The following is a 24,788-nucleotide window of genomic DNA, read 5'->3' as shown; positions in this document are numbered from 1 at the left end:
GGGTTTAATTTTGGCATTTAACCACTAACAATAAATAAACCTACAATATGTGGACTTATCCCTGTAACTGTTATGATTGCAGTATTTCACTAAATAATTCAAGTTGCTGAGCCTTCTGTAAAAAGAAACATTGAGCTGACATAACTTCTAGATGCAGCAAATGTGTTAGGTAATGGGCAAAACCATGTGCGATTCGGGGGGGGGGGGGGGAGATATAACATTTGCAGAGAGATTTGGGTGGGTTTTATTGTTTCTGATCATGGTAAATACTGGCTGTTTTATTTTTACACTGCAGTTTAGATTTCCATTTGAACACACCCCGCCCATGTCTAACGCTCTCTGCATATATTATATACACCCCCTGCAGTGTACATGGTTTTTCCCATTAGCTAATAAATTTGCTGCTGCGGTCACATCTGAATTAGGCTCTATGTATTTGGACCTGTCAAAGGCCGTGCAGTAGTACTCACAGCTTTCTCATAATGCATTGTAGTATTTCCTATGTCCTGGTGTTGTGTGCTCTGCTCCATCCAAGTGAACAGCAATGTAGTGTGCACATCAAAGAGCGTGAAGATTGTGGTTTTCCCGGGATAAGTGCTATGGAATGTTATTCCAGAGGCTGCTGCTTTAATTCAGGTGTTCCCGGGGTTAAATGGTGTTTTTACCCCAAAAGCACAGGTAGAGTATAGAGGGCAGTGGTAGATTGGGAGCATGTAGTGCTATTGTTTAAAGATTTGATGGAGCACAAACATGGATAAGGTCCATACAGTAGCTCTAAGAGTTTATCTTGTCTATAACTTATTCTTGGCCATGGCCAGACAGTATATAAGAAAATGCCATTGTTTAAGTAGAAATTTCCTGTTATCAGCTGTTGTTCAGTTTGCTCAACTGTTTGATTAACTGTTCCTAAAAAAATTATACTTTGTTTTAACCCAGCTGAACCCAAATGATCAGTTGACCAAAGGAGCTAAATTGCCCTGTGATCTAGCTACAGTAAATTGCCCCGTATTATAAAAAAATTAAGATGCTGTAATATCTGGATGTTTCCTCACTGTATCAACAGCAAGTGACAAGAAACAATGTAACGTGGAACCATACAGCAGAAGGGATTGCGGCTACCCCACAATAAGTGCTGCTGAATGTAAGAGGAGGAGTTGTTGCTTTGACTCCAGCATTCCTGGAGTTAACTGGTGTTTCTTCTCCAAGTCACAAGGTACGGAGCTGCTGTAGTTACTCACAAGTCATTATAGTTGTATGACTCTCACATCTCTTAAGGGGGTACTCGCAGAGCGATCGCTGCTTAAAATCTAAGCAATCTGACTAGTTTGCTTAGATTTAAAGCAGTGATCACTCCGTGTGTACCCCTACAGAGATAGCGATGCGTGGCCCCGTGCATCGCTTTTGCTGGTGCTAGATTTGCCTGCATGCAGGTTCAATCTAGCAGGCAGGGCCGGATCTTGCCCTCGTGGCGCCCCGGGCAAAAATGGGGGCGTGGCTTCATATGGGGGCGTGGTCAGTTACGCCCCCATTTGTGCCCCCTGTAGCGCAGCTGAAAAAATAAATAAATAAATAAAAGTATACTTACAATCCCCGCTCCTGATTCCAGACCTCCTCCTCTGCCGGCGCCGCTCTTCTCCTGGACTCGGATGGTTGTGTCTGTCCTCGGATCTATGGGAGAGACGTCATTACGTCTCTCCCATAGCACAGCATAGACACTTGAGGTCAATTATGACCCCTAGTGTCTCTGCCACTATGCTGTGCGGTGCGCGATGACGTCATCGCGCACCGCACAGCACAGTCCTCTCCATGAAGGGAAACTAGACGCTTAGCTTCTGGTTCCCTTCAAAGCGGGGGACCAGCGGCGGGCACAGCGGGGGGCACTGCAGAGGGCACAGTGGCGGATCTTGCCATGGTGCGGCGCCCTCCGGAGGGCGGCGCCCCGGGCAAAAGTACTGCTTGCCCGTGGCAAGATCCGGTACTGCTAGCAGGTCGCTCATTTCACCCACTGGGTGAAATGAGCACCCCCCGCACGCTCAGCACACCGCTCCCCAAATCGGGCTGTGAATACAGCCCTTTAAACTGGATCCACACTTTGATTATCTGGCCAATTTTTTTTCTATTTGAAACAAATTTCTGGTAATATGTGGCAGCAAATGATTGACCATTTTGCTCCCAAACACTGGAAAACATCCAAAAATGGTCATTTAGATAAATTGGTTAAATCCATTTCATTTGGCTAATTTATCCAAACTACCTTTATTGTAATTTTGTTTTTATTTTATTTTTTTTACTTTTGGAGCAAATAGTTGTCATTTACTCACAGATATTAGTAGATTTTTGTTCCAAACCGCTAGATTGGACAGAAAATATTAGAATGCATCCAACTTTAATAGTAACATAATAAATAATTTGTTGGAATCTTCAGTCATAATGTACATGGGTAATAAAGCCTTCCAGGGACATAGATCCATTGGTAAAGCTGGGTATGGCGCAGGGCCGTAACCAGGTGTATGCAGAGATGGCGCAGCAAATAGTGCTGCAGGGTAGTGGGCACTGTTGGTGGCACTTGACAATTATCAGTTACTAGGTGATCATCTCACCCTATGGGCACTCTTCACACCATCGCAAGTGGCTACGTCCCATTAAACCTTGCACGCCCTTGGGTGCGTAGGCCCTTGTGATGGCGTGAACAGCGCATGCAGAGCACGATGAATTACCTAGTAGGTGCTGTGGTTGGTGGGGGGGGGAGTGGCGGGTGTGAGGGAGGCGCAGAGGTGTGGGGGTACCAAGGGTGGTGGAGGGGTGGTTATGTGTGAGTTGTGGTTGTTGGGTTGGTCTAGTTGGTGTTACAGCCGGGGTAGGGGTTAAGGAGGCGTTGTGGGTTTTTGTTGGATGGGGCAGGGGATTTGGTTAGTGAGTGTGACTGTGTTGTGGAAGGGGTGGCAGGAGTTGTTCTGTAGATGGGGTTGAAGAGGGTGGAGGGGCAGGTGTGAGGGTGTTGCTGCAGTGTGTGGTGGGTGGGTGCCTCATGTGGGTGAATGATGTGTGGGTTAGTGTTGAGGGTGGTGGAGGAGATGAGTAATAGGCACAGCAGGGTGTGGACAGTCAAATAGTGTGCTTAGAGGTTCAGAGTCATTGTTTGAGACTCTGGCAACAGTGACTTGACGAGTCTGGCGTCCTTAGGGCAGGATGCGCTAACCTTTTTATGTTTAAATAGTTCTTCTCCTCCTGACTGGCGCAGGTCCTTGCTACCAGGTCTGGTGTATTGTCCTGTTGCGGCTCCTCTCCACCGCAGTCACTATGAACTCTGCGGTGTCACTGGTGCCTGCACATCTCATCCAACCTTTCTCTGGTGTCTCTCAGACCTACGTGTGCATGATGGGATCTTGTATGATATGCGCATGTTTCGTAGAGATGAAAGTGGTGGTGAGGAGGCAGATCACGAGATGGGGAAACTATGTGGACTGTTAGCAAAGGGAAGCGATGGGCAATTGGAGATTCAGAGAGGGCAGCAGAAGAGGTTATTACATGTGTAAAGGGGACAGGTCTGTCCTTGGTGGCCAACCTCAGCGGTATAGGGGTACATGAGTTAGCGTCCCTTGGCCAGCCATATACCATGCGCACCTCCATATCTCTTATATATTCTCCCTGATCTGTCATTCTGACTGTCTGCTGCTGGCAATGGTGTATCTCCCTGCAGATGCTGTCTGCCCATTGCTGGGACCCTCTCTCCCCCCTTGCATAGAAAGGTACTATTTTAAGCTAGAGAATTCCATTTGGAGCTCACCTTGTACTTTGTGATCAAATCCGCATTGTGGCCGCAGGAGATTGGATAGGTGGCTGCACACTGCATGGATCTGCTGAGTAGCAATGCTTATAATTTTTTTTTTTTTTTTTTGCTAAGTAGTAATAGCTTCATATAATCATCATTTTTATGCAGGATCAAAAAGCTCAATGGGTAAGGTGATTAGAATTCAACAGGTTATAGGTTTGAATCCTGGGTATGGCAGTTTATTGAAATGTGTTATTTAATAAAGCATGTATCTATTGTGTACAAAGTATACTAGATATATCTTCATATCTCATGTTTTCTCTGAGATCAATCTGGTTATGCCCATTCCCCACGAGGCATGCGCCTCTTGTCCATATTGGAAAAATGGGGGGGTGCGATAATTCTCTCTGCCACAGGAAACAAAAAGTCTAGTTATGGCTCTGATATGCACTGTGTAATCTGGCAGACCATCTCTCCAACACGGTCTGGTTGGAATGGAAATCCACTTATCTATGTGAGCAAATGACTATAGTATCAACGATTTACTTTCAAACACTAGAAAATGGACAAAAATGGTCACTTAAATCCAAAATGTAAAAAATTTGTTTAACAAATTTGTGTAAATGACCACTTTTCCAGTGTTTGGGAGCAAATGGTTAATTGACATTTGCTCCTATACATTACCAGATTTTCATTCCCACCATCCAGACTGGATAGATAGCCTGCCAGATAATTGTGTAGTGTATGCCCAGTATAACTGTTATGCTTTCTTTTATGATCCCACCCAAATGGGTGGGCAGATAGAGAGCAAGCACCACCCACTCATGCATAGTTGCCAACTGATGGGAAGTTCCAGGGGGCAATCTCCGTTATAAAGAAAAGTATCTGGAAATTGTCCCTAGTTTTAAAAATTAAAAACAAAAAATTGACCAACTCCATTTACTCAGTATATCCCAGCTGATGGGATGCCAGCAGTCTGGAATACTATTGCAAGCATCCTGGTAGTTCAAGTGCTGACAGTGGGGATTTAAGACTGTTCCCTCTCTCCACTACACCTTAACATTAACCATGCCTTTTCGTAGCCTTCCCTCTTTGCGCCTGACAATAACATCCTATCGGTGGTGCCTAAACCAAATGTCACCTTCCGTGCAGCCTAATGCTTACCATTCCCCCATAGTGCTTAAAACCTAACCTCCCACAATGGTGCCTAACCCTAGCTCCATGGCTGACATCTAAGCTTAACTCATCTGCTATACCTAAAAATAGATTGCCAGCTGTCGGCAATCCACCTGCTGGAATCCCGACAGCTGGCATCTTCACTGCATCCCAACCACACAACAATCCCTCTTTCTGAATATTGAGTACAATTCTTAGTATTTTTCTTATTCTCTGTGGTAACATATATGGAATTGTTTACATGTGAAAACATTTAAGTCTGATTCATCAAATATTAGTGTCTATGTATCTTGGACATGTTTGCAATGTTGCCAATTATGTATTTGGCGCTGTCAAGGGTTAGTCCTTGCAGTAGAACTCCCAACTTTGTTATGCATTGTAATATTTCCTGTGTCCTGATGTTGTGTGCTCTGCTCCATCCAGATAAATGGCAATGTAACGTGGACATCAAAGAGCGTGAAGATTGTGGATTTCCTGGGATAAGTGCTAAGGAATGCTTTTCCAGAGGCTGCTGCTTCAATTCAAGTGTTACTGGGGTTAAATGGTGTTTTTACCCCAAAAGCACAGGTAGAGTATAGAGTGCAGTGGTAGAGTGGGAGCATGTAGTGCTATTGATTAGATTTGATGGGTCACAAACATGGATAAGGTCCATAGCTCTAAGTTTTGTTTGTGTATCCCTTATTCTTGGCCATGGCCAGACAGTATATAAGGAAATGCCACTGTCTAAGTTGAAATTTCCTGTTATCAGCTGTTCAAAGTTTGTTCAACTGTTTTAGCTATTCCTAAACAAAATGATACACTGATTTTAACACAGGTGAACCCAAACGGTTGACCAAAGAAACTAAATTGCCCTGTGATCTAGCTAAATAGCCCTATTTTATTAAAAAGAAACATTAAGCTGCTGTAACTTCTGGATATTTCCTTACTGCATCAACAGCAAGTAATAAACAATGTAACGTGGAACCATACAGCAGAAGGGATTGTGGCTACCCCACAATAAGTGCTGCGGAATGTAAGAAGAAGAATTGTTGCTTCGACTCCAGCATTCCCGGGGTTAACTGGTGTTTCTTCTCCAAGTCACAAGGTACTTAGCTGCTGTATAGCTACTCACAAGTCCTTAAAGTTATGATGCCCACACCTCTTAAACTGGATCCACACTTAGTTTATCTGTCCAATCTTTTCTAGTTGAAACAAATCTGTTAATATGTGGCAGCAAATGACAATTGACCATTTGCTCCCAAACACTGGAAAACATACAAAAATGGTCATTCAGATAAATTGGTTAAATCCGTTTCATTTGGCTAGATTGGACAGAAAATATTAGAGTGCATCCAACTTTAATAGTAACATATAATCATTTATTGGAATCTTCAGTCATAATGTACATGGGTAATAAAGCCTTCCAGGCACATAGATCCATCCGTAAAGCTGGGTATGCCCAAAGCCGTAACTAGGGGTGTGCGGAGGGTGCACAGCACATAGTGCTGCAGGGTAGGGGGCGCTGTTGGTGGCACTTGACAATTATCTGTTATTACTTTTACTTTCAGCCTCCCCCATTTTTTTGAAGCCTAGAATTCCCCTGACCGCCCATGTCTCCAACCCTGACCCCCTTCTGCCACTAATACCTATACAACATTCATGAATTCAACTTAAGATTTCTTTGTTATTCAGTCACACTGTCCAGGATTCAAACCTATTGCCTGTGGCATTGCAGTCAGTCTATTGAGCGATTTGCCCTTACCTAGAAAGGCAGATAATTCTAAGCTAGAGAATTTTAGTTGGAGCTCACCTTGTACTTTATGAAAATAATCAGCATTGTGGCTAAACAGATCTATGTAGTGTGTGTTGCTGCACACTGCATGGATCTGCTCAGTTGCAATGCTGATCTGGGGGGTGGGGTTTTTTGTTTTTTTTACACACACAAAGTGCCAATGGCTTCATATACTGTTAATACATTTTTATGCAGGATCAAATAGCTCAAAGGGTAGGTGGTTTGATTAGAATTCAACAGGATATAGGTTTGAATCCTGGGTATGGCAGTTTAGTAAAGTGTGTGTATAGGTATACTGTGTATGTATACATAATTTTTGATTTAGTCACACATGGCTTGCTTGTGCAAATGGCATATCACTAATCAGTGCAGGACAAACATGGGTGCCACTCCATGGACTTAGTTAGAAAAGCAGTGTATTAGTGAAGATATCCTTAGTCCTTCACAAGCAAGCCATGTGACTGTATATGCACTTAAGGAGGACATTCCACCAATACAACAGATCATTGAGTGCCAAGTAGACCATAGAGAGATTCTCATGGGCTTTCTCTGGGATCAGTCTTGTCATGCATCTTATGTCCCCATTGGAAAAATGGGGAGGCCATTAATTCTCTCTGCCGCAGGGCACCGAAGTCTAGTTATGGCTCTGGTATGCACTACTGTATATATGGCCGACAATCTGTCCAACACTGGCTGGTTGGAATAGAAATCCTGTAGTCTGAGAGCAAATGACAATCGACTATTTACTCCCAAACACTGGGAAATGCACAATAGTCACTCTGGTTAAAACCAAAATTTAACCAATTTGTTTAAATTACCATTTTTGGCATTTTCCTGTGTTCAGGAGCAAATTGTTAATTGATATTAGCACATATAAATTACCAGGTTTGACTGACATTTACTCCTATACATTGCCATATTTTCATTCCAACCATCCAGATTGGATGGATAGCCTGCCAGATAATTGTATAGTGTATGCCCAGGATAACTGTCGGTTATGGATTCTTGTACAAATGTCACACAAATGGGTGGGCAGATAGAGCAAGCACCGCCCACTCATGCATAGTTGCCCACTGATGTGACATTCCAGGGGGGAATCTCTTTTATAAAGAAAAGTATCTGGAAATTGTCCCTAGTGTCAAAAAAAAAAGACCAACTCCATATATTCAGTATATCAGTACGGATGGTGTAATGGTTAGCATTACTGCCTCAGCACTGAGGTCATGGGTATGATTCCTTCCATGGCCCTAACTGTGTGGAGTTTGTATATTCTCCCCGTACTTGCGTGGGTTTCCTCTGGGTTCTCGGGTTTCCTCCCACAATCCATAAAATATACTGGTAGGTTAATTGGCTCCTAACAAACTGAACCCCAGTGAATGTCTGTGTGTACATGTGATAGGGAATCTAGGTTGTAAGCTCCACTGGGGCAGGGACTGATGTGAATGAGCTAATATTCTCTGTAAAGCGCTGCGGAATATGTGCGCTATATAAATAACTGGTAATATCCCAGCTGATGGTATGCCAGCAGTCAGAATACCATTGCCAGCTTCCTGATAGTTCAAGTGCTGACAGTGGAATAGTCTCACCTCCCCAATCTCTCCCCTACACCCTAACACTAACCATCCCCTTCCACAGCCTGACCCTAACATCCAATCAGTGCTGCCTAAACCTAACGTCACCTTCACTAATCCTAACTATTCTCCCCCATAGTGCTTGAAACCTAACCTCCCACAGAGCGTAACCCATCTGCTATACCTACAAATGGATTGCCAGCTGTCAGCATTTCGACTGCCAGAATCCCGTCAGCTGGCAGCTACACTGCATCCCAACTTCACAACAATCCCTCTTTTTCTGAATATTGAGTACAATTCTTAGTTTTCCTTATTCTCTGTGGTAAGATATATGGAAGTGTTTACATGTGAAAACATATAATTTAAGTCTGATTCATCAAACATTACAGTGTCTATGTATCTTGGACATGTTTGCAATGTTGACAATTATGTATTTGGCGCTGTCGAGGGTTAGTCCTTGCAGTAGAACTCCCAACTTTCTTATGCATTGTAATATTTCCTGTGTCCTCATGTTGTGTGCTCTGCTCCATCCAGATAAACGGCAATGCAGTGTGGCTATCAAAGAGCGTGAAGATTGTGGTTTTCCCGGGATAAGTGCTAAGGAATGCTATTCAAGAGGCTGCTGCTTCAATTCAAGTGTTACCGGGGTTAAATGGTGTTTTTACCCCAAAAGCACAGGTAGAGTATAGAGGGCGGTGATAGAGTGGGAGTATGTAGTGCTACTGATTACAGATTTGATAGAGCACAAACATGGATAAGGGGGGTAATTCTGTGTTGATCGCAGCAGCAAATCTGTTAGCAATTGGGCAAAATCATGAGCACTGCAGGGGGGCAAATGTAACATGTGCAGAGTTAGATTTGGGTGGGTTTTTGTTTCTGTGCAGGGTAAATACTGGCTGCTTTATTTTTACACTGCAATTTAGATTTCAGTTTGAACACACCCCACCCAAATCTAACTCTCTCTGCACATGTTATATCTGCCCCTCCTGCAGTGCACATGGTTTTGCCCAATTGCTAACAAATTGCTGCTGCAATCAACTCAGAATTAGGCCCCCAGCCCATAGCTCTAAGAGTTTTGCTTGTGTATCCCTTACTCTTAGCCATGGCCAGACAGTATATAAGAAAATGCAATTGTTTAAGCTGAAATTTCCTGATAACAGCTGTTCAAAGTTTAACAGTTTGATTAACTATTCCTAAATTTTGTTCGTTCGTTCCCTGGGATGAGTAAGCACTAGTCGATGTATGCTCCGTTAACTATACTTTACTGCAGTGCCGTAACTAGGCATATTGGCGTTGTGTGCAAGAAACTGTATTAGCACCCCCCCCATGCAAGATAGGGGCAGTGCGCGCCGTAGGCGTGCAAAAAATGTATAGGGGCATGGCTTCATGGGGAAGGGGCGTGGCCACAAAATACCAATTCATACTACAGTGCACAGTAGTCTCCATTATTCAAATTATGCTGCACAGTAGCACCACTACACCAGGTAGAGCCCCTTTTTACACATTGTGGCAGACAGATTAGATAGAGAAATAGAGAGAGATACTTACCATCTCTCCCCGCCGGCAGTCAGGCTCCTCATGCTGGCAGCTCCCTCAGTGCAGGCAGAGGAGGAGGGAGGGGGTCTGAAGCCGCAGCAGCGCTATGTCATTGGTAGAGGCGCCACTGCAGCAGTCCCTTCTCCTTCCATATTGGCTGCCTGCTGCTGCTGGGATGAAGGAACCACTTCACAGCAGCACCAGGCAGCCAATTCGGAAGGAGAGGGGACTGCTGCAGCGGCACCACTACCAATGACATGGCACTGCTGCGGCTCCAGTCCTCCTCCCTCCTCCGCTGCCTCCAACGCTGCTGCTCTCCTCACCAGCACGGTGCACACAGCAGAGGCAGCATGTAATGAGTCAATTTGACTAATTACATGCCGCTGGCACACACGTAGTTATGGCCCTGCTTCACTGAGCAACATCTTCAAAACAGGCAATTCTAATTACATAAAAAGTAATGAAATCACGCATACTTTTACATACCCAGATTATGCATTAGGGTAAATACAGATTGAGAGCAGATTTTGATCACTGTTTTTAGTAGAGAATTGCTGGTTTGGATTTACCTGAATTTAACTGGCTCGAAAAGTGACATCTTATTGGCTCACAGATGTCACATGTTTTGAATATATAATAAGAAACTAGTGATGAGCGGGTTCGGTTCCTCGGAAACCGAACCCCCCGAACTTCACCCATTTTACACGGGTCCGAGGCATACTCTGATTCTCCCGTATGGCTCGGTTAACCCGAGCGTGCCCGAACGTCATCATCCCGCTGTCCGATTCTCGCGAGATTCTGATTCTATATAAGCAGCCACGCGTCGCCGCTATTTTCACTCGTGCATTGGAAATGTTAGGGATAGGTCGTGGCTGGCGTCCTCTCCGTTTATTATTGTTTATGCAAATATTTGTGCTTATTGCTTAATTGTGGGGACTGGGGAGCAGCTGTGTTATATAGGAGGAGTACAGTGCAGAGTTTTGCTGACCAGTGACCACCAGTATTATACGTTCTCTGCCTGAACGCTCCATATCTGTGCTCAGTGTGCTGCATATATCTGTGCTCACACTGCTTTATTGTGGGGACTGGGGGCCAGCAGTATTTTATAGGAGGAGTACAGTGCAGAGTTTTGCTGACAGTGACCACCAGTATATATAGCAGTACGGTATGGAAGGCCACTGCTCTACCTACCTCTGTGTCGTCAAGTATACTATCCATCCATACCCAGGGGCGGATCCAGAAAAAAATTACAGGGGGGGCACCATTAGGGACGTGGCTTCGTTGGAATGGGCGTGGCTTCGTTGGAATGGGCGTGGTATTGCAGGAAAAGACTACCTTATACCCCAGTTTTGCAACCTGCACGCCCAGACGTTGGCCACCACAGGAAAGAAAAATAATCCTGATTCATGCCCCTTACATTATTTGTCATTTTTCCTCCTTATAGTAATGGCCAGTATACATTATTCCACATACTGCAATGGCCCTTAGACATTATTCCACACACAATAATGCACATGACACAATATGCACACACTGTAATGCCCCAGACACATTATGCCACACACCGTAATGCCTGTGACACATTATGACAGGAATCGCAATGCCCGTTATACATTATGCTACACACTGCACTGCCCCTGATACATTATAGCACATACAATGTCTGTGACACATTATGCCACACACTGCAATGACCTTGAGACATTATACCACAATGCCCGTGATATAGTATACCATACACCGTAATGCCTGTGACACATACCGCAATGCCCGTTATACCCTATGCCACACACCGTAATGCCCGTTATATATTATGCCACACTGCAATGACCCTGAGACATTATACCACATACCACAATGCCCGTGATATAGTATACCACACACCGTAATGCCTGACACATTATGACACACACCGCAATGTCCGTGATACATTATGCCACACACTGCAATGACCCTGAGACATTATACCACATATCACAATGCCAGCGATATAGTATACCATACACCGTAATGCCTGTGACACATTATGACACACACCGCAATGTCCGTGATACATTATGCCACACACCGTAATGCCCATTACACATTAAGTCCTACAGTAAGGCTTCTAATTACTTTTCAAATACCTGCTCGTTGTCAGGGGTTTCATGCACTGGGTGTCATGCTCGTTGCCAGGGGTTTCATGCTCAGGGTGTCATGCTCGTTGCCAGGGGTTTCATGCACTGGGTGTCATGCTCGTTGCCAGGGGTTTCATGCACTGGGTGTCATGCTCGTTGCTAGGAGGTAGTCCTTGTTGCTAGGGCTGTGCTCCCAGTGCCAGATATTCCCCCACGGTGCCAGTTACTCACATGCCCCCAGTGCCAAATATAGCCCCCCCATGTGCCAGGTACACATATACCCCCAGTGCCAGATATTCCCAGACAGTGCCACATATGCCCCCAGTGCCAGATATCTCCCCCCCCCCCCCAGTGCTTTATATGCCCCCAGTGCCAGATATCCCCCCCAGTGCCACATATGCCCCCAGTGCCAGATATCCCTCTCCTGCCAGTTATTCCCCCCAGTGCCACATATCCCCCCAGTGCCACATATCCCCCCAGTGCCACATATCCCCCCAGTGCCACATATCCCCCCAGTGCCACATATCCCCCCAGTGCCACATATCCCCCCAGTGCCACATATCCCCCCAGTGCCACATATGCCCCCCCCAGTGCCAGATATTCCCCACAGTGCCACATATGTCCCCAGTGCCAGATATTCTCCCCCCCCCTCCGTGCCAGATATGCCCCCCAGTGCCAGATATGCCCCCCAGTGCCAGATATGCCCCCCAGTGCCAGATATGCCCCCCAGTGCCAGATATGCCCCCCAGTGCCAGATATGCCCCCCAGTGCCAGATATGCCCCCCAGTGCCAGATATGCCCCCCAGTGCCAGATATGCCCCCCAGTGCCAGATGTTCTCCCACCCCCCCCTCCCTGCCAAATATGCCCCCAGTGCCAGATAAAACCCCCCAGTGCGTCCCTTCCTCCGCCGCCGATGCTCCCCCCGCTCCCCTGCTGTTAGGAGGGACACGGAGGGCACAGTGCGCGCCTCTCCTGTGTCCCTCCTGTGTCTCCGGCGGCCGCGGGTCACTGTAATAAAGGAAGTGCTCACGAACGGCACTTCCTTTATGAGACCAGCGGCCGCCGGAGACGCACGAGGGACACAGGAGAGGCGCGCACTGTGCCCTCCGTGTCCCTCCTAACAGCAGGAGACGAAACGAGACCGCAGACTGACATGCGGACGCTAGTCCGCATGTCAGTCTGCACTAAAAATGACAGGGGGGGCACGTGCCTTGGTGCCCCCCCCCCTAAATCCGCCACTGTCCATACCTGTGGTGCATTTCAGTTGTGCACAGTATATATAGTAGTAGGCCATTGCTATTGATACTGGCATATAATTCCACACATTAAAAAATGGAGAACAAAAATGTGGAGGGTAAAATAGGGAAAGATCAAGATCCACTTCCACCTCGTGCTGAAGCTGCTGCCACTAGTCATAGCCGAGACGATGAAAGGCCATCAACGTCGTCTGCCAAGGCCGATGCCCAATGTCATAGTAGAGAGCATGTAAAATCCAAAAAACAAAAGTTCCGTAAAATGACCCAAAAATCAAAATTAAAAGCGTCTGAGGAGAAGCGTAAACTTGCCAATATGCCATTTACGACACGGAGTGGCAAGGAACGGCTGAGGCCCTGGCCTATGTTCATGGCTAGTGGTTCAGCTTCACATGAGGATGGAAGCACTCATCCTCTCGCTAGAAAACTGCAGTGCCACTCCTAGATGGGCCAAGGTGTTTGTGTCAGCCACTTGGGTCGCTTAGCTTAGTCACACAGCTACCTCATTGCGCCTCTTTTTTTTTTTTTTTTTTTTCTTTGCATCATGTGCTGTTTGGGGACTATTTTTTTGTAGTGCCATCCTGTCTGACACTGCAGTGCCCCTCCTAGATGTGCCAGGTGTTTGTGTCGGCCACTTGTGTCGCTTAGCTTAGCTATCCAGCGACCTCAGTGCAAATTTTAGGACTAAAAATAATATTGTGAGGTGTTCAGAATAGACTGAAAATGAGTGTAAATTATGGTTATTGAGGTTAATAATATTATGGGATCAAAATGACCCCCACATTCTATGATTAAAGCTGTTTTTGAGGGGTTTTTTTTTAAACACCCGAATCCAAAACACACCCGAATCCGACAAAATTTTCAGTGAGGTTTTGCAAAAATGCGTCCGAATCCAAAACACTGCCACGGAACCGAATCCAAAACCCGAAAAATTTCCGGTGCACATCACTATAAGAAGCTGGGATAAATCTGAACTGGCATTAATTTTGGCATTAACTCAGTGAGTAAATTCAAACATGCACATCTGTATTTTTTTTACATTGCTTCATATCTATTAACTGGGAACCAGAGACATTAATACAGAATGTGATGAACATTGTGTCTCATAATACTACATGATGCTCACACCTCTAAGTAGTAACCTACAATAAATAAGTGATGGGATACTTCAGTCATGAGGTGCACTAGTAGTAATGCCTTTTAGGCAAATAGATCCATCAGTAAAGCTAGGAATACACTATACAACTATCTGGCAGGCTATCTTTCCAATCTGGTTAGTTGGAATAAAAATTTGGTAATGTATGAGAGCAAATGACAATCAACCATTTACTCCCAAACGCTGGAAAACGGGCAAAACTAGTAAAATAAATAAATAAAAATTGGTTGATTATTTGTTTTAACCAACTTGTCTGACCATTTGTCTCCATATTAGTGTTTTGGAAAAATAGTTGATACATGACCAGATTTTCATTCCAACCAGACAGATTGGACAGATGGTTTACCAGATAAATAGTGTATTCCCAGCTTAATTGTTAGGAATGCTTTCTTATGTCTCACAAATGGGTGGGCATATAGAAAGCAAGTACCGTCTACTCATGCATAGTTGCCAACTGATAAGTTTCTCCAGCAGGGTCCACAGGTTATTCACAGGAAAAACATTGGGTCATGACCAGTTTCCTCCAAGTCATGGGTAAGTGTTGTTGCTGGGTCGCAACAACACTTACCCATGTGTACAGTGCTGTCTTGGTGGGTCTGTCAGGTGTACGAGCAAGTCCAGGGGACATTACCAGGCTGTGGCTGGAGCACAGGGAGAAGGTGAGGCATTGGTTCTGTTTAGCAGACACAGCCGCACTGTTCTTGGGAAGGTGACTACCAAACCGTCTCTGATATGGCTGCCACCTCTGGTACACCAGCACTAGGCCCCAGGGATTAATGTGAGGCTGCAATCCCTGTGGTTGATGTGCGGAGTAAGATGCGCACCTACCCCATTTCATGACAGATTTCCCACTTCCATCTGAGATGCAGTGTATCTAAAAGGACCCAGTTGCAACTGAGTTGGCTGTGACTGGTTTGTTTGTGTTCACTGGTCATTTTTGTACACTATTAGCATCTGGATCTACTCGGTGTTCACTAACTTATTGATCAATCCTGAAAGCGGGGTGAAGTCTCCCTGTATCCCCCTCTCCTGAGCTGGATGATACAGCACGAAGTCTCTACCATTAAGTACACTTAGTTGGATAAGTGCCTGATGCATAAGAGTCTAAACGTTGCTGCTGTTTCTTTCACTGTGCAACTAAATACATTGAGTCCTATACAATGTATTACAGTAATGTTTCTCCTATATACTTGAAGTGTATCTGTAGTTGAATGTGCACATTGCTTATTAATGTATAACCTGTGACTGGTTGCTAGTGTGATTGATGACTTTGCTATTTCTGTCAGTTTCTGTGTATTCCGATCCTCAATGCTGGTAAAAAGCAGGGAGGGATTGTATTGTATTTTACTTTAACAAGTTATAAAGTGATTTCAGTCACAGATTCTGTAGTTAACATTGTACATGTGTGTGATTTTTTTTTTTTTTATCATCCCTAAGAGGTAAGGGTGGAGAGGATACTCTCCACAGCAGCACCAACACTCATTTCATGTTTGTCTTGCAAAGCTGGGTTAACCTTTCAAGATCTGGTTCAAAATGTGTTACATGCAAACTGTTTTAGTTTTCATCAAAGCCTCCTGAATAATCAAAGGCAGTCACAGGTTCAAGTCGAACCCTCATGGGCTACTTTTGCACAGACATCCAGTACAGCTGAGCAGATATTGCCATCTCTTATAACCTATATAAACCAGGGATATGTTACCCTATTAAACCTTACATGAAAACATCCCCCCTGGGGTTTATCACAACCAGTCCAGGAATCTGCAGCCTTTCAACAAAACCAGGCTGAAAGGCCGGTGGGAAGTAAATCACATAGACATGAAACAACCTCTTCATGGTCTACACGTGTTTCAGTTGAGGACTCGTCACAATCCAGGTCTACATACAGAGACAAGTGTGAAGTTCTTGGTTCAGTGGACATACCTAAGTTAATTAGTGCTATGAAAGCCATTCTATCCATAGAGGAGGTAGCAGAGCCTTTGTTCAAATCTAAGGCACCTTTTTATTTAAACATCCCAAAACAGTCAGGACTGAATTTCCTGGGTCAGAACAGCCTACGGAAATTATGCAAGAGGCTTGGGTAACACCCAATAAGAAGTTGGGAATTCCAAAGAAATGGAATTCCCATTATCCTCTTCCAGCTGGGGATGGTTTAAAAAGGGAGGTGGCTACCAAAGTAGAAACGCATGTAATTCAATTGGTGTGAATCTACATTACCTCTGCCTTCAACATTAAATGATGTCACTCCTTTTGTGTGGGTTTTTTTTTTCCCGTTCAGATGTAGGTCTCAAAACCAAATCTGGTTATCTTCCTAAGGTGGTGTCTAAATTCCATCTTAATGAATAAATTGTAGTCCCAGCCTTCCTAGGGTCAGACCTTTCTGCAGGAGATGCATCATTGGACGTAGTCCGTGCCTTAAGGATCTACATGGTTCATACCAGTGCCCTCACAAAGACACTCTTCTCTCTTGCTCTGAGCATTGTTTGAATTACCTGCTGTGAGAATCCTCTTGACTTCAGGATAGAGGTTTCAAGAGCCACGCCATCAGCCAGTCGGTACAGATGTCTGTGATAACAATGACCCCGCGTCAGTAGGTCTGACGCAGAAATGGAGCATCCATCGACATTCTCTGCAGATCCGTATACCAATGCCTTCCTGGCCAAGCAGGAGCTATTACTATCATTGCACCCCTTCCTTGCTTTATTTTCCTCACCACCCTGGGTAATGGGTTGATCAGAGGAAACACATAAGCCAGATGACAGTCCCATCTTACTGCCAAGGCATCCACAAAGATTGCTCTGGGATCCTCTGTTCTTGACCTGTATGCAGGCACTTTGTTTTTCAGACGGGACACCATGAGATCTCTCTGGCAACCTCCATTTGTTTACTTGAGTCTGGAAGACCTCCGGGTATAGAGCCCATTCGCTTGCTTGAATGGTGTCGACTGAGAGTACGCTTCCCAGTTTAGGACTCCCGGAATGAATACTGCGGACAAGGCTGGATGGTAAGTTCTGTTCACGTCCGTATGCGAATTGCCTCCTTCATTGCTTTTTGGCTAAGTTCCTCCCTGATGGTTGAGGTACACTCTTGCCGTTGCGTTGTCCAAGCGGATCTGGACTGGTTTTTCTTGAAGAATGTTTTTTGCCTGAATCGGTGCCATGTATATGGCCTGACGTTCCAACACATTTATTGGCAGGCAACCTTCTTCTTTGGTCCATTGCCCCTGGAAACACAATCTTATAGACACTGCTCCCCAGCCCTGAAGACTGGCGTCTCTTGTCCAAATCTCCCAATCGGATATCCAAAAGGATCTCCCTTTGTCTAGATGGGATGTCTGTTGCCACCAGTCTAATAACCTTCTTTTACCGAAAGTACCATAGTCTGTTTATAGTCTGATGTAATCCATTCCATTTGGCAAGAATTAGACGCTGCAGAAGTTTTGAGTGGAATTGTGCATACTCCACCATGTTGAATGTTGACACCATCAAGCCCATCACTTGCATTGCTGTGTGAATGGATACAGTTTTACTGTGTAGCAAGTCCTGAATCCTTGACTGAACCTTGAATATCTTGTTCTGAGGTAAAATTACTCTGCAGACCTGAATCCAGTACAGCCCCCAAGTGAGTCATCCATCGTGACTGAATTAGACTATTTTGCCCAATTTATGAGTGACCCATGTTTCTGCAGACATGTCTGAAGATGACATGGGCGCAATTCCTGTGACTGTGCCAGGATCAAAAGATTGTTGAGGGATGTGAAAATTCTTATCCCCTGCTGGTAGAGATAAGCTGCCATAACCGCCAAAATCTTGGTAAATACTCTGGGAGCTGTGGTCAACCCAAAGGGTAGAGCCTGGAACTGAAAATGCTGTTGGAGGATAGTGAACCTGAGAACATTGATGTGACAGTGCTATAGGAACATGTAGGTAAGCATCCTGTATATCCAGGGATACCGTATAATCCCCCTGGCTCCATGGCCAAGATTATGGAACGTAACATCTCCATGTGAAACAGAGGTACTCAAATGTATTTGTTCAGCATTTTGAGATTGAGAATGGGACGAAATGACCCATTTGGCTTCTGAACCAGAAATAAGTTGGAGTAAAAACCCTGTCCTAGTTGTGCAGGGGGAACTGGAATAATTACTCCTGACTGAAGCAATTTCTGAACTGCTTCTTGCAAATCCCTGGCCTTTGTCTCTACCAGAGACAGGCTGGTACAGAAAAACATTTGAGGAGGATGCTTCTTGAAGGGAAAAGCATAACCTAGAGATGCCACTACCTGCACCCAGGCATCTGTTGTAGACTGCTGCCAGATCTGTGCAAACTGAAGTTGTTCCCCAGTTGGAGACCCGCACCATCAGGCTGATGGCTTATCTTCTGATTTGGAAGCTGGCCCTCTGTTAGCCCAAATATTTTTTATTTTATTTTTTTAGGTTTTACCAGACTTGTTGTATTGGGGCTTGCAGTCGCTTTTTCCATTTAACTTTTTTTTTCCTTGAGACCAGAAGGGCAGAAAACCCAGAACGTTAGGTTTGTAATATTGAAGGAAGCTTGACCTTTTTGGAGTCTGCTTCTGACTCCAGAATATCTGTCAATTCTTTACCAAAGAATTTCCAGAAAAAGGCAGAAATTCCAAAACCACCTTGGATTCTGAATCTGCTTTCAATGTATGTAACCAAACTGCTCTGCGAGCAGCTATTGAAAGCTGATGCCCTGGAGGTGTTAGTACCCCTAATTCTGCTGCTTCCAAGAATATTGCAGCCTGTTTATGAGTTATATGGTATTTCTGCTCTCTAGAAGCTACTGAAAACATCCCTCTCCAATGTATCTGCACATGCAGCCACTGCCTTTGCCATCTAAGCTGAAACCATGGCTGGCCTTATGACTGCCCTGGACAGGGAAAATATGGTTTTTAGAAACCCATCCACCCTCCTATCCATGACATCGTTTAATGATGGCAAAGGCAATAGGAGCTACCTCTTTTTAAACTATCCCCAGCTGGAAGAGGATAATTGGCATCTAAATGATTTATTGGGTGTAGGCCAAGCCTCTTCCATGATTTCTGTCAGCTGATCTGACCCTGGAAACTCAGTATTAACTGTTTTGGGATGTTTAATCACAGGTGACTTGGTTTTCAACACCAGCGCTGCTGAATCCTCTAAGGATAGAATGGCTTTCATTGCTCTAACTCGGCTATATCCACTGAGCTGAGACCTTCCTCCTCTTTGTATGCCGAAGTAGAATTAATTGAGCTTTCATCTTCTGATGAATCCTCGTGTAGCCTGTGAAAGTGAAGATTTACTTACCATCAGATTATCCATTTGTTTCATTTGAGAAGCTGCTGGGCGAAATTATATATAGTCGGTAAGGAGATGCATGTAAGGGATAATAGTGTAACCCATTCCTGGTACAGAAGCTGTAGGAATTATCCATTCAGCTATACTGGACAAGGTCTGTGCAAACATAGCCCAAGGTGGATCCATCTGTACCTGATGTTGTACAGGGATCTGCCTTGTATTTTGCAGAAAACTAAAACAATTTGCACACAAATCATCCTGAACCAGATTCTGAGGATACTGTAATACAGTTTTCCAAGACAAACATGATACGAGTGGTGTTGCTGTGAGTGTACCTTCCTCACCTTTACCGCTCTTGATAAATAATCGGCACTTTCACAGTATACTACACAATTTGTGACTAATCACTTTAAACCTTCTAAAAGTGACATACAATCTGACCCTACCCATGCACCAGCATTGAGGATCAGAGAAAACAACTGACAAACCTATAGTAAAGTCGGCAATCACACTAGCAGTCACATATTATACACTAGCAATATGAGCACATCAACTACAAACACGTGTTTAAGTATGTAGCAGAACATATTACTGATCATGTTTAAACAGATCTAACTTATTCAGATGCAATGTGAAAAACAGTAAATATATACAGACTCGTAGGCAATAGGTACTTATCGAACTATTAGTACTCAATAGGGTAGATAGAGATTTAGTGCTGTACAGCCCCCACTCAGTGGGATACAGGGAGACTCTCCTCACTTCAAGGATCGATCAATGCGAACGCTGAGTGGATCCAGATGCTACTAGTGTACACTGCAGCCCCATGAACCTGTAGTGAACACAGACACTCGGTGAACACAGATGCACCGGTCACACAGCCACCTATGCTGCATCTGGGTCCCCTCATGCAGTGTCTAGGACGGAAGCGAGGAATCAGTTCATGGCGGGAGACTCTGAGGAAACTGGTCATGAACCGAGGGGAGGGGTGACAAGGAGAGCATCTGACTCCCTTCCCCCCCCCCCCCCCTTTTGCTGACATCTACCCTAGGGATCATGGCCTCTTGCTATTTCTGGAGCCTATGATCCCTAAGGCCTAGCGCTGGTGCACCTGCATCAGCTACTGTTTGGTAGTCTCCTCCCAAAACAGTGTGGCTGTGTACATAATCCATCTAGCTAAGTGGAACCAATTCCTTACCTTCTCCCCATGCTCCGGCCACAGCCTGGTAACCTCTGCTGCACCTGCTAGTATATCAGACAGACACCCGCCGAAACAGCACTGTACTCGTGGTTAAGCATTGTTACGACCTGGCGAGTGTTGTTGGAGCGACTTTTCTAAGTGTATAAGACACTGTCTAGAAAGATCACTCAAACTAGTAAGACTGTAAAAGTGAAATAAGAAAGCTTAGGGCTGCTAAAAACAGCAGCCCTCTGACCGTGGTCCGGCTCCTGCCGCACCAAACAAACTGATTTGCCTGAGCCAGTAAGCGGGGATATATGGATGGCCCCGTTGCAACCTGGAAGGCCAGAAAGCTTTTGACTGGTGCCAATTTGCTGTCGCTCAATCATATCCCATTGTTATCCTGTGGATAAACTGTGGACCCTGCTGGAGAAACATGGATAATACCATAGCTCTAAGTTTTGCTTGTGTATCCCTTCTTGGCCATGGCCAGACAGTATATAAGAAAATACCATTGTTTAAGTTGAAACTTCCTGTTATCAGCTGTTCAAAGTTTGTTCAACTGTTTGGTTAACAATTCCAAAAAAAATTATACTTTTTGATTTTAACCAGTGTGGATCATTAGATCAACTGTGTCTAGGTTGACCATGTTTAGGTCAACAAGGTTGGGAGTTCAAAAGGGTTTCTAGGTCGACGGGTCAAAAGGTCAACATTATTTTTTTTGGTTTTTTGGTGTTGTCTTCTTTGTAGAGTGACCGGGAACCCCTTCACTTTGCTCGGCACAGATTATTGTTCCAATCGTAGTCCACGTGGATCGTTAAGTATGAAAGTTAAAAAAAAGAAACTCGTGTCGACCTTTTGACCTGTCAACCTCTGGTGGTCGACCTAAACATTGTCAACCTAGACAGTGTATCTTCAGACTGGATCCCAATTTTTAACACAGCTGAACCCAAATGATTAGTTGACCAAAGGAGCTAAATTGCCCTGTGATCTAGCTAAATTGCTCCATATATATTGTTTCTTTAAAAAAAAAAAAAATTAAGCTGCTATAACTTCTGGCTGTTTCCTTACTGCATCAACCACAAGTGACAAACAATAACGTGGAACTGTACAGCAGAAGGGATTGTGGGTACCCCACAATAAGTGCTGCAGAATGTAAGGAATTGTTGCTTTGACTCAAGCATTTCCTGGGTTAATTTGGGGTCATTTGCTCCCAGATATTAGCAGATTTTTGTTCCAAACAGCTAGATTGGACAGAAAATATTAGTGTATCCAACTTCAATAGTAACATAAACATTTTTTTGGAAACTTCAGTCATGAGGTACATAGGTGATGAAGCCTTTCATCAGTAAAGCTGGGTAGGCACTATATAATTATCTGGCAGACCATCTGTCCAACACTGGCTGGTTGGAATGGAAATCTGTCATTTACACTCATACTGTAGATGCCAATCAACCACTTACTCCAAAACACTCAAATGGAAGTTTAACAAATTTGTTAAAATTTGGGTTTATCCCAGTTTGATTCTATAATTTTTGTCCATTTTCCAGTGTTTGGGAGCAAATGGTTAATTGACATTTGCTCCTATACATTACCAGATTTTCATTCCCACCATCCAGACTGGATAGATAGCCTGCCAGATAATTGTTTAGTGTATGCCCAGGATAACTGTCAGTTATGCTCTTTCTTGTATGATGTCGCACAAATGGGTGGGCAGGTAGAGAGCAAGCACTGCCCACTCATGCATAGTTCCTAACTTATATGAAGTTCCAGGGGGCAATGGTATGGTGTAAAGTCTCTGGAAATTTTCTTCCTTCCATGGTCCCTATATTTTATGTATTTAAATTGACTAACTCCATGTATTCAGTATATCCCAGGTGATGGAATGCTATTAGTCAGAATACCATTGCTGGCATCCTGATAATGTAAATCCTGACTGTTCCCTCTCTCCTCTACACCCTAACCATCCTTTTCCACAGCCTAACCGTAACCTTCCCACTTAGTGCCTGACACTAGCATCCCATTGGTCTTGCCTAAAATGTCACCTTCCATGCAGCCTAACCATCCCTCCCCCCCACAGTGCTTAAAAACTAACCTCCCACAGGGGTGCCTAACCCCACGGGTGACACCTAAGCCTAAACTATCTGCTATACCTACAAACGGATTGCCAGCTGTCAGAATCCCAAACAGCTGGCATCTTTACTGCATCCCAACTCCACAACAATTCCTCTTTATCTGAGTATTGAGTGCAAGTCTTAGAGTTTTTCTTATTTTCTGTGGTAAGGTATATGGAAAATTATTTCCATGTGAAAATATATCCTTTAAGTTAGATTCATCAAACTGTGTTTTCTATGTATCTTGGACATGTTTGCAAGGTTGACAATTATGGGGGTAATTCATATCTGATTGCAGCAGCAAATTTGTTAGCTAATGGACAAAACTGCAGGAAGGGGGGCAGATTTAACTTGTGCAATGTTGGCTTTGAGTGGGTTATATTTCTGTGCAGGGTAAATACTGGCTGCTTTATTTTTACACTGCAATTTAGATATCAGTTTGAACACACCCCACCCAAATCTAACTCTCTGCACATGTTATATCTGCCCCACCTTCAGTGCATATGCTTTTACCCATTAGCTAACAAATTTGCTGCTGTAATCTGTTCTTAGTTGGATCCTATGTATTTGGCACTGTCTAGGGTTAGTCATTGCAGTAGAGCTACAGCTTTCTAGCCATGCACTGTATTTCCTATTGTCCTGATGTTGTGTGCTCTGCTCTATCCAGATATACTGCAATGTAGCGTGGACATCCAAGAGCGTGAAGATTGCGGTTTTCCCGGGATAAGTGCTAAGGAATGCTATTCCAGAGGCTGCTGCTTTAATGCAAATGTTCCTGGGGTTATATGGTGTTTTTACCCCAAAAGTACAGGTAGAGTATAGAGTGGAGTTATGGAGTGTGGGAGCATGTAGTGCTAAAGGTTACAGATTTGATGGTGCACCAACATGAATTAGGCCCACAGCTCTAAGAGTTTATCTTGTGAATCCCTTACTCTTAGCCATGGTTACACAGTATACAAGAAAATGCCACTGTTTAAGATGAAATTTCCTGTAACCAGCTGTTCAAAGTTTGTTGAACTGTTCGATTAACTGTTCCTAAAAAAAAAAAATAAATATATATACTTTGATTTTTAACACGGCTGAACCCAAATGATCAGTTGACCAAAGGCGCTAAATTGCCTTGTGATAAGTGAGCACTAGGCCATGTATGCTCCATGAACTATACTTCACTGACAAAGCTCTTCAAAACAGGCAATTCTAATTACATGCAAGTAGATTAGAGGAGGGCTGCATAGGCACAAAATTACTTAACTTTACCCCATCACAAAAAAATGACTCTTTAGGTCAGTTGGTTGCTAGGCAGATTGTTGTTTGTTTTTGTGGTAGGCTAAACTTAGCTTATCAGGGAGTATAGGGGTGTTTTTTTTTGTTGGCGTTTATATAATGAATTTGAATATTTAATCCTCTTGTTTTGGAAGGTAGCGTACTACATTATCTTTCTCTCCTGATTTACCTTGCATAGCTCTTGCTCACATACACTTTCTTCTAGCTGTCCTCTTTTCTGCTCTATACCTCATTTATTCCATCTATTCTTTCTTCACCTTCCATTCATTCACCCCCTTTTATTTTTCTTACTTCTTATCCCCCCCCCCCCTTTCCCATTCTTTCATTTACCACATTTTCATGCTCCCTCCATCATGCCCGCAGACTAGCTCCAGCCCTGCGGCGTCCTGCTGAGGTCAACCAGCTGACCTCAGCGGTTTGCTGTTGATGCAGGGTTGGCTGGGGGTATGTGCGGGTGGGAGGCATGGTGGACCAGCCTGCTCCGTCAGAGCCTCATGCTCTGGCTGTATCAAGAATAGCTGTGTCCTGCTGTCAGCAGTAGCACCACAGAGGTCATGAGCA

The 24,788-nt window shown here is 44.3% G+C and overlaps 1 protein-coding gene across 3 annotated transcripts in view; it reads left to right on the top strand.

Moving 5' to 3' along the window:
* Positions 1–410: 410 nt before the first annotated feature.
* Positions 411–24,788, top strand: part of LOC135050138 (integumentary mucin A.1-like) — a 56,276-nt gene continuing 31,898 nt past the window's right edge. For 2 of the 3 annotated variants that reach the window (XM_063956319.1, XM_063956317.1), the window contains exons 1-6: positions 411–678; positions 1,064–1,213; positions 5,372–5,515; positions 5,886–6,032; positions 8,825–8,968; positions 23,611–23,754. In XM_063956319.1, the coding sequence (XP_063812389.1) occupies positions 483–678; positions 1,064–1,213; positions 5,372–5,515; positions 5,886–6,032; positions 8,825–8,968; positions 23,611–23,754 (925 nt within the window). In that variant the 5' untranslated portion in view covers positions 411–482. The remainder of the gene's footprint in view (positions 679–1,063; positions 1,214–5,371; positions 5,516–5,885; positions 6,033–8,824; positions 8,969–23,610; positions 23,755–24,788) is intronic. The other variant, XM_063956318.1, reaches the window with a different exon arrangement.

The sequence above is a fragment of the Pseudophryne corroboree genome, chromosome 2, assembly GCF_028390025.1.
Source record: "Pseudophryne corroboree isolate aPseCor3 chromosome 2, aPseCor3.hap2, whole genome shotgun sequence".
Taxonomy (NCBI): domain Eukaryota; kingdom Metazoa; phylum Chordata; class Amphibia; order Anura; family Myobatrachidae; genus Pseudophryne; species Pseudophryne corroboree.
This window is presented reverse-complemented; position numbering and strand designations above follow the sequence as displayed.